This window comes from Chrysochloris asiatica, unplaced genomic scaffold (assembly GCF_000296735.1).
Source record: "Chrysochloris asiatica unplaced genomic scaffold, ChrAsi1.0 scaffold00042, whole genome shotgun sequence".
Lineage (NCBI taxonomy): Eukaryota > Metazoa > Chordata > Mammalia > Afrosoricida > Chrysochloridae > Chrysochloris > Chrysochloris asiatica.
This window is the reverse complement of record NW_006408560.1, coordinates 13,966,192-13,976,506: the sequence shown is the minus strand read 5'-3', so window position 1 is coordinate 13,976,506 and position 10,315 is coordinate 13,966,192. Positions and strand designations below refer to the sequence as shown.

Below are 10,315 nucleotides of genomic sequence, written 5' to 3'. Positions count from 1 at the left end.
ACTGGGTATTTTCAGGCTATGCTGGAGAAACAGACCTCACGACCAAGTTTTACAAAAGATTTGCGGAGCGGCATCAGTATTTCTTTTAAGTTTCCAAACCTAACTACGTAAAGCTACATAAGACTGGATGGAAAGAGCAGCAAAGGATTGAAGAGAAGGGCGATCCCTTTTAGTAGGGGTGGACGATCAGGCCAGGCAGGCATTCCAGCGCGCTTAACGACGCCCTGCCCCTAGCCACCTCGCAGCCTTGACCGAGCATCTCCTGCAAGCTACGTGCGCGGCCTTAGAGGCGGGACCCAGGGGTAGCTGGGAAGCGACGCAGGACGTGTGTGCGTGCCTACGTGCTCGTTCACGGTGGCGGCAGCGGAGCGGAGAGGCCAGAGCCGGAGACCAGGCTGGGATCGGGCCCCCGGTGGGGGCGTTAAGAGCGGCGCCTAGCGGATCTTGGGGGCGGGAACGGAGCCGGGGCGGGCGGGACTGGAGCGGAGCCCGGGAACGGGGCGGGAGGTCCCAGGGTCCCAGGTTGGGGGGTGTGGAGCCGCACTTCGTCGCCGCGGGGGTGCCGGGACTCCGGCCGCAGTGCCGCCGCCATCACGGACTTCCTGTGGGACAAGCGCACGGGCCTCGCCGCCAGAACGGTGAGCGCGCGGGCTGGCGGGCCGCGGGGCCGTGCGGAAAGATGGCGAACGCGGGGGCGCGCCCTCCGGGGCGAGCTGGGCTAGGATCGGATTGGGAACAAGGAGCAGAGGTGAAGATTGGGAGAGAGGAGGGTGGTTGAGACCTGCAGAGGGGAGTATGGAGGTGAGATGAAAGCAGGTCGGTCTGCCTTGCATACATATGCAGGACATCCTATAGGGAGCTTGGGAGGGGCCAAAGTAGAAGAAATGATGGAGTAGGGTTAGAAGTTTCCGACAAAGAGTAGAATAGCGTATAAGTTGGGTTCCAAGCTAAGGCATAGGACAGCACTGATGGTCACTTTGGAGGAAACGGAGTTTGACTGTAGCTATAAATTCTGCATTGTTTTTGAGTGAGAAAGGGAAAAAAGCAATTAGAAGTTGAGAAAGATCCTAGGTTAGAGATGCTGTGAGGAAACAAGCCTGGGAGCAACTTTGGTGGCAGTATATTTGTGATGAGATGGCACGTATGCTAAGCATTTTCTTGGTGTTCTCCCAGCCCTGTTGGGATAGGAATGAGTAAACTATCCTCCTCCTCAATTTGAGAAGTTGGGAAGAAGTGGCCCAGAATGGGAGTCATATGTTGGCGTCATTAAGCTTTTTATAAACCTAACCCTTGTCCCCTCAAGATTTCTACCCCTGAGCCCTCTCAGTTAATTCTGCCTTCTGATTTCCTTCTCCTGGAATGTGACAGTGGTTTCTCTCTGACTCTCCCTGAAGGAAAAAAAGGATCCGTGCACCATGCCATTCCATTCCAAAAAACTTGAAGGTAGCCCGTTCTTAGCCAAGTAGTGCTGCTGTTAATTTAAAACCAGTTATTCTCTGCTTCCTAAGCACAAGAGGGGCGGGGCCAGATAGGAAACTGACTAGGTTTAGGCCTGATGTGTTTTCATAACCCCTGGAGAGAATTTAGCAAAGATAGTTCAAAGGGCCAAGCCCAGATCCCTGCAACCTGCTTATATTTGATATGTGCCTCCTATATGTAGACATCTGGAAAACTGGATTCCTGCACTCAGGACATTAGTAGTGTATTTGTGGAGGTAAAATATACAGTGATCATAGAACCTTTATCAGAACAGTTACACTAATGTAGTCTGTTAAATTGTGGTGAATTGTTTATGGTCAGCCTGGCACAGATCTGTCTTAGGTCTTAGCCAAGGATGAAGTGTAGCAGTCTGTTAGTCACACAGTCTTCATGTAATAGAGACGAGGCCCAGACCTGAGGGTCTTCTTGGAACAATGTTTGAAGGTTAGTAGGGTGGAGGAATAAGTAGGGTAGGGCTAACTGGAGGTGGTGGGAGGGGAACTTCTTAGAGTTTTTAGCCAGATTTAGTAGGTGAATATATATTGTAATTAGGAGGAACTGTAGGCACAGAGGAAGCTTAAAGTTGTGGGTGGTAAAAAGATGTAGTAATAAAAGAGCAGAAAGTGGCTTAGCATCTCTAGAGTAGTGGGTCCTTGGAGGGGACTTCTGAAAACTCAGAGCTTTCTGTACTATTTTTGTTTTTCCTTTCCTTCTAGATGCCTCATCCCAGAAGGTACCATTCCTCAGAGCGAGGCAGCCGGGGGAGTTACCATGAACACTATAGAAGCCGAAAGCATAAACGACGAAGAAGCCGCTCCTGGTCAAGTAGCAGTGACCGGACAAGGCGGCGCAGGCGAGAAGACAGCTACCATGTTCGTTCTCGGAGGTGAGGCCTCAGGAGAAGAAGTTGTCTGATCAAAGAATGTTAAGTGTCTTCTAATCAGTTTTGACTCAGCAACCCAGTATAGGATTTCTAAGGGGTGGTTAGTGGGTTTGAACTTTTGACTTTATGGTTATATGCTAAGGACGTTGTGTTAATAATCAGCAACTGGATGAAGATGATGTTCAAGATGGATAATAAAACAAACCACTTACACTGACGTGTTAAAATTTTTAGTGTTGTCTATGAGACTGTGTCCACTACACATCTTTCAAACCTGGAACGGAACCTATTTCCAAAGATTACCTTTCGACCAAACAATAGATAGGCCTATAAAGGGAATAGTAGCACCCATGAGAAACATGCTCCTAAGGACAGTTAACCATATGAGGCCAAAAGGGCAGCATTTGCCAAAAAAGCAAAGCTCGGAAGGCAAAGAGGAGCAGGAAAGAAGGGTGTCAATGAACTCAGGGAGGCAGTGGGAAGAGTGCTGTTATATCGAGGGAATTGCAACTAAACTCACAAAACCAAATATAAATGTTTTAATGGGAAACTTAATTTCTGTAAACGCATTCAAACCACAGTGAATTGTTAAAAAAAATAGGTTATTGTAGGGAAGTACATAGTGAAAGACTGAGAAAGTACAAGGGGGTTTGATTGGAGTGAGGTACAATGTGTATTTCACTGAACTTGGCAGAGAAAGTGACAGTTAAGCTTGTCTGAGGACAAGTAGGAGTCTTTCAGTAAAGAAAAAGCATATGCAGAGGACTGAGGGCTAGAGGTAGCTAATGATTTAATAGACAAGGCAGTGTCTATTAAAACCATGTCTACATGGTTTTAGTCATTTTAATAGTAATAGAGGATAGTTTGAAACAACGCTGGATTCCATCAAGGGTTTGAAAAAGAAATGACTCTGTGTTCTAAAGCATTGCTGAAGGGATGGAGGAGACAACCTGAGAAAGTGGTTACTCAGGAGATAGGTTTTCAGAGGTCTCGGTGAAATGCAGACGTGGGGATCCTTCTCTTTGTTGAATCACCTTACTTCTTTGGTCCTTCATCCTTGTATAACTTAATAGATGTCTGTGGACAGTTTCTCTTGCATTACTCTGTTTTCACGTGGGGAGCATATTGTCACATGGTGTGGCAGAAGTGTGGCCTGAACAGTTGTACTTAATGGGGGTTGTTTTTGGTGTCTAATAGCAGCTATGATGATCGTTCATCTGACCGAAGGGCATATGATCGGCGATACTGTGGCAGCTACAGGCGCAATGACTACAGCCGAGATCGCGGAGAGGCCTACTATGACACGGACTATCGGCATTCCTATGAATACCATCGTGAGAACAGCAGTTACCGCAGCCAGCGCAGCAGCCGGAGGAAGCACAGGCGGCGAAGGCGACGCAGCCGGACCTTCAGCCGCTCATCTTCGGTGAGTGCCTGCCCAGGCCCTTCCTCTCCTCACTCTTCTTCACGCCCTCTAGGACCCTGGTAAGTTAAGCCTGCAGTATTCTTGTTCTCAACTCAGCATGTCTATTGATGTGGGCACTGAATCTGCCTACTCTCTTGAAAGCTCTCCAGCTCTTGGAGGGTCCTGGAATCTGCTTTGGAGATGTACAGGCACGGAATATTTGTGACCCCCAGTGCCCTTCCTGGCATGCTGGGCTTACTGTGTTTGGGATTAGCTCTTATATCCCAGAGGACTCCACTCTGTTGGGGACCTTGCTTGTGACATGCCTTTTTCCCCAAAGTCCTGGGCTTTGTGACTTTTGTGGTCCCCCTTGGCAGACAGACTTGGGTGGGGGCAAGGGGAAATCTGCCTGTCTTGAAGGGCATTATGGAGAGCATGGGGTTGTGGGTGACATTGGCAACGACACTACTTCTCTGCTCTGCCCATACCTCTCCCTATTCCTGTTTTGGGTTTGGGGACTTGGGATTGTGCGTCGCTCTCTCTTCTCACCCCAATCCGCCTTATACTGCATCTGACGTGTTCCCTTCCACTGTCCCCCATCATCGTCTGTCCCCCCTGGCTGGGCGCCTGTGACCGGTGACCCCTCCACCACCCACCCCGCCTCCCTCCGGCCCCCGCTCCGACACCTGGCTTGCTCCGACCCCCCCCGCCCCCCGACAGCAGCACAGCAGCCGGAGAGCCAAGAGTGTAGAGGACGACGCTGAGGGCCACCTCATCTACCACGTCGGGGACTGGCTACAAGAGCGATGTACAAGCCAAATCGTAACAATCCTATAGCCTGTAATGGTCCCATAGCCATCTTAACGTCCCAAGCCAACCCAAGTCACAGCCTCTTTTGCCTTTTCTCAGTGGTGTTGTTTATCTGGGTGGTTTGAGTTGCTGTTGAGACTTGGCCTCTGCTGTCCATTACCAGCTCTCATGGCCCCTGGGTTAAAGGTGGTGGGACTCACTCAGGGGTTCTTCCCCTGTGACCATCTGTATCTGTTCCCCCTTCCTTCATCTCCTCACCCCAGGTTGCTGTACCGTTTTTTTTTCTTCCAACTCAGCTCATCCCCCGCCTTTTCTCCCTCCCTCTCCCCGACCCTGCTGTCTTTCATTGCAGATGAAATTGTAAGCACCTTGGGAGAGGGGACCTTTGGCCGAGTTGTACAATGTGTTGACCATCGCAGGTAACTTGTCAGTCCCCTCCCTATTCTAAATCTGCTAGATTTAAGGAGGTGTGGGGGTTGTTTGGGGCTTCTTTTTTTTGAATAGCCAAAGGCTATTTAGTGCCAAGGCAAAAACCTCTCCTGCTTCTGTCCCTATAGGGGCGGTACTCGTGTTGCTCTGAAGATCATTAAGAATGTGGAGAAGTACAAGGAAGCAGCTCGACTAGAAATCAATGTGCTGGAGAAGATCAATGAGAAGGATCCTGACAACAAGAAGTAAGCAAGCAAAGGAGAGTATGACGGGAGAGACTCCTAATCCAGAATTAGGAAGGTGGGAGAGTCCCAGAGCCTTGCATCCATCCACCTTTTGTTCATCTTCCTAGAGTAGTAGAACATCAGGGCAGGAAGGATCTGCAGCATTCTCTAACCCATTCCCCTTGTTTCCAGGGAAGTTAATAGCGGTGTTTAACCTCGGCCCAGGATGGCTACCGTAAAGAAGTGTCCTGGAATGGCGCTAAAACTGATCATCAGTGTTCTAATTTTTAACAATAAATTAAACTTTTATTCCTAGGACTATGCTGATGAGGCTACAGACCTTTATATAGTAATATTTCCATTTACACACGTTTATAGGCCAATAGTAAGGAGCTCTGGTAGCATAGTGGTTACGAATCTGTCTGCTAACCTCAAGGTCAGCAGTTCAAAACTACCAGCTGTTCCATGGAAGAAAGATGAGTGTTTCTGCTCCCATAAAGATTTACAGCCTCGGAAACCCTGTGCTGGGTCACTGTGAATCGGAACCTACTCCACAGTACTTAACAACAACAACATAGGCCAAAAGTAGATAAAAACATTAAATAAAGACATAAGAGGACAACGGGTATAAACACAGGGCTCACTAGTAACTGATGGTAAATGAACTTAAGGAATGGAGACTGGAATTAGGGTCAGGATTGATAGCTTGATAGCTGAGAGGCCGTACTATTTGGAACCTGACACTCAATAGCCCTTTGGCAAATAGTTTTTTTAAACTATTGTGTTTGAACTAGTGTGTTGCATGAAAATGGTTTAAAGCTTGGCAGCTATTATCTCTCTTCTTACGTTTGATAGAAAAGCCATTCCTTAACTTTATTAAGTTTTGTTGGTAAAGCAAACTGGCATGTTTTTACACAAGTATGTGGAATCGCCTGTATGTGGTCTTCCTTAATGAAAGGGCAGTGGGTTCATCAGACATTTCCCTTCTACCCCCCCCCCAATTTCTGTCTCCAGCCTCTGTGTCCAGATGTATGACTGGTTTGACTACCATGGCCACATGTGTATCTCCTTTGAACTCCTGGGCCTTAGCACCTTCGATTTCCTCAAAGACAACAACTACCTGCCCTACCCTATCCACCAAGTACGCCACATGGCCTTCCAGCTGTGCCAGGCTGTTAAGTGTGAGTTGGGTGGGCTGAGGCGGACTCTGGGGCAGCCCCTCCCTCTATTAAACCTCTCTTATCTCGGTGCACTGGTAAAGCCTCCAAACCAACTCTTGTCTGCAATACTTTTATGCTCTTCATCTTGATTGACATCATCTTTTCTGACTTAACTTCTTAATTGATGTCTCCACCATAACTGATTGCTCTTACTCCATATTCACCATAGCAAGAGTTGGAAGAAAAAGCCTTTGAAACTGAAGTGCTACGTTTCCTCATTTTCCCTTTCCCCTTCTTTCCAATTTTTAGAGAAGTATAAGTCATAGACTGCAAACTCAAAGAAACAGAAACACTCTACTAAGCTTGGAGATTGACATTTTTCTGAGATGAGATGGTCACAGTTCCTAGCCAAGTAGACAGGAACGGAATAGTTGACCCAAGAGGCCTGATACCAAGTAGACAGGAACAGGGAATAGTTGACCCAAGAGGCCTGATACCAAGTAGACAGGAACAGGGAATAGTTGACCCAAGAGGCCTGATACAGAATCTAGACCAACACATAGTTCCTCTTCCGTCTTCCCAGTACAAGTTCACATACGAGTTCACAGAATGTCGAATACTCATGTGCCAAAGTTAACACTAAAACATAATAGCACATTTTGTTTTCTCTTTTAGTTGGGAGTTGCATATGTATCTTAGTAGGGCCTCTTGGACTAGGCATTTCATTTGGATATGAAGCAGAAAGCAGCCCTAGTCATTCTGGGCCAGCTGGTGCTAGTCGCATCCCTTGGCTGCCTGGACTGAGCTTGGCCTGGCCTTCTCCCCCGCAGTTCTCCATGATAACAAGCTGACACATACGGACCTCAAACCTGAAAATATCCTGTTTGTGAATTCAGACTATGAACTCACCTACAACTTGGAGAAGGTAAGGTGGACAGAGCATCTGTCCCAAGGCCGGTGGAGACAGGAGTTGTGCTTTGACTTTTGCATAATCCTTTCTGTTCCCTTTTCTTTCTCCTACATTTTCTCCTGTCTGGCTCCTATTGGGTAAAACCAGTGTACTAGAATAGCTTGCAAGGGAGAAATTAATTAAAACCAGAGTATAAGAATGGGTTCAAAGAAACTTAAGAGGGCTTAAATTGTAAGAGTACTTGGAAAAGACCTCAGATAATTTTCCAATAGAGTGAAAATGCTTTTAAAGTTCTTGGTTTAGACTTCCCACTCTTTCAGATACATATTTTGTAAAATAGAAAAGCAGCTTTCCTTGACTAACTGAAGATAATGGGGAGCTAAAAGCTTTAGGAGTCCTGGTCTGGTGCTATAGGATAAGCACGAACTGCTGACTGCAAGGTTGGCGCTTCACACCCACCAGCTACTCCTCAGAAATCCTATATGAGTTGGAACCGACTAAGTAGCAACAAAACAGAACAAGAGCTCAAGATGCCCCATATTTCCCTTGATTCCTTTGTTGCCTGTTACATACTTCTAGAAAAAAATTCATACTTTTTTTTTTTTTTTTTTCAGTTTTCAAGTACATACAAATTTTCCCATAATCATATTTTAATCCACTTCCTCCTATTAAAACTACTATGCTGGGCAGGGAAGACTCTAAAGTAGGTGATTACTGGTGGAGTGTGTGGGAGTGGACAGGCCAGTTGTCATTGTTAGGGCTCAGGAGCACTTCATAGAGCAGTGGTGGAACCCTCTGAAGAGAGGAGTTTTTCATTCTCTTCTTGCTTGGCTTTTAGAAGCGAGATGAGCGCAGTGTGAAGAGCACAGCTGTGCGGGTGGTAGACTTTGGAAGTGCCACCTTTGACCATGAACACCATAGCACCATTGTCTCCACTCGTCATTACCGAGCACCAGAGGTCATCCTTGGTAAGGGAGGGCAAGACTCCAGATGTATGAGATGTGGTTAGGGTAGACCTCACTAATGCCTCTTAACACTGTATTCCTTCCCCCCATTCCCACCTAGAGTTGGGTTGGTCACAGCCTTGTGATGTGTGGAGCATAGGCTGCATCATCTTTGAGTACTATGTTGGCTTCACTCTCTTCCAGGTAAGTGGTGGTGGGTTATCTTACGTGACTGCCTGACTTTATCCTAACTGATTTCTGCTTTACCACCCCACCACTCCACATTGCCCTCTTCACAGCTAGTCCTAATCCCCTTTCCTCATCACCAGTCCCATGTTTGCTTCTGTCTTTGTTTCTCAGACCCATGACAACAGAGAACATTTAGCCATGATGGAAAGGATCTTGGGTCCTATCCCTTCCCGGATGATCCGAAAGACAAGGTGAACCTTGAGTGGGAGGGACTTAACCTTTTCCCTTTTCTCTCTACAGAATTGGTCTATTTCACATCATTTTCTTTTTTTCTTTGATGCCTCCCCTCCCCACCAGCTACTCAGATGGGGCATAAAAGAATTATCTCATAACAAGAGGAACCTCCTGGTTCCTCAACCTCCCCTTCCCCTCTAGGAAGCAGAAATATTTTTACCGGGGTCGCCTGGATTGGGATGAGAACACATCAGCTGGGCGGTATGTTCGAGAGAATTGCAAACCACTGCAGGTGAGCGGGGCTGGGAATAAATAAGTGTCCACCACCCAGAAATCGTGTCCTCCTTTAGGGGATTTGCCATGAGCACTGGGTTAAGAAAGGAAGGGTAGTAACATGGAAAGAAGACATCTTTTGTCAAGAGAGGAGAGATGAGAGGGAGTGGTTTTGTGAAGGGGAAAGGAGGTTAGTCAGCCACGTCTGTCCAGAGCCAACCAGAGATCAAAGTAATACCCTGCATTATTTAGGTCAGACAAAAAAGAATAACCTGCCTTTGAAGAGCTTACATGTTAATGAGGAGCTAAATAAGATTCATGATGTTGACAAGGATATACAAATAGAATGTCCCAGAGATTGAAGGAGTATCTGTGCCTAGTAGGAAGGTAGCTGTCATACCAGAAACATTGATCTTGGTGTGGTCTTGGTAAGGTAGCATTCACTATGGTTTCAAGCAGAGCCCTGGTTCTCCAATATTGAAAGCTAGGGCCTGGAAGAAGGCAGGGTTTGTAAGACACCTTGCCTCCCTCACCTTTTTCCTGCCCTCCACCACCAGCGATATCTGACCTCAGAGGCAGAGGAACACCACCAGCTCTTCGATCTGATTGAAAGCATGCTGGAGTATGAACCTGCTAAGCGGTTAACTTTGGGTGAAGCCCTTCAGCATCCTTTCTTCACCCACCTTCGGGCTGAGCCACCCAACGCCAAATTGTGGGACTCCAGTCGGGATATCAGTCGGTGACGATCAGACCTGGGCCCCCTGCATGTTTTAGAGCAGTGGGTGTCCAATCCAGGACAGTGGTGCTTTTTTATACACGAGAACAGAGCCGGAACTCACTCCTCACTCCTTCCTCTTGGTTCTCTACACATCTGTGAATATGTGAAATAGTGTAAATATGACAGAACTTGTACCTATTGATTCAAACTCTACCTTGTAAATAATGCCATTCCATCTTACACTCTTCCCACTGTCACCTGCCCCTCCCCATGGAATTTGATGGGGGCAGAATTAAATTACCAGGTGGCATCTACCCTGTGTTTTATAAGAAATTTTGTACAGTCTTTGTGAAATAAAATGACGTGCTTCATCTGATCCCCATCACTGGAATTTTAGGTTTGGGAATGTTGCGGTGGAGGGCTGAGAATACTGTCAACTTTCCTGAGTTCGTGTATGAAGGGAAGCTGCCTTTTACCTCCTAAATTAACCCCATCTGGGCCATGAACTTTATCTAAGTTGTCCCTCTGGAGGATAATGATAGATCAGATAACATACCTGGCCTTGGAATAGAGGAGTGTAAGATGTCACAAGTATGATGTGAAATAATGAGATGGAAAAGAACTCGATTTTATAGAGAAGGATTTCTACTCCAGTAA

General features: G+C 46.9%; 1 protein-coding gene across 2 annotated transcripts; it reads left to right on the top strand.

Annotated features, from left to right (window-relative positions):
• The first annotated feature begins 349 nt into the window (after nt 1–349).
• On the top strand, nt 350–10,040 carry CLK2 (CDC-like kinase 2). 2 transcript variants are annotated; one of them, XM_006861551.1, is made up of 13 exons: nt 350–638; nt 2,196–2,365; nt 3,560–3,788; nt 4,491–4,575; nt 4,930–4,996; nt 5,135–5,251; nt 6,245–6,411; nt 7,221–7,315; nt 8,139–8,268; nt 8,366–8,448; nt 8,605–8,684; nt 8,869–8,959; nt 9,498–10,040. In XM_006861551.1, exons 2-13 carry the CDS (start codon nt 2,196–2,198, stop codon nt 9,681–9,683), a joined length of 1,500 nt encoding a protein of 499 aa, XP_006861613.1. In that variant the 5' UTR covers nt 350–638; the 3' UTR covers nt 9,684–10,040. The 2 variants fall into 2 exon arrangements, with proteins under 2 accessions (XP_006861613.1, XP_006861612.1); XM_006861550.1 differs by having other exon boundaries at nt 395–638; nt 4,488–4,575.
• Nucleotides 10,041–10,315: the final 275 nt, after the last annotated feature.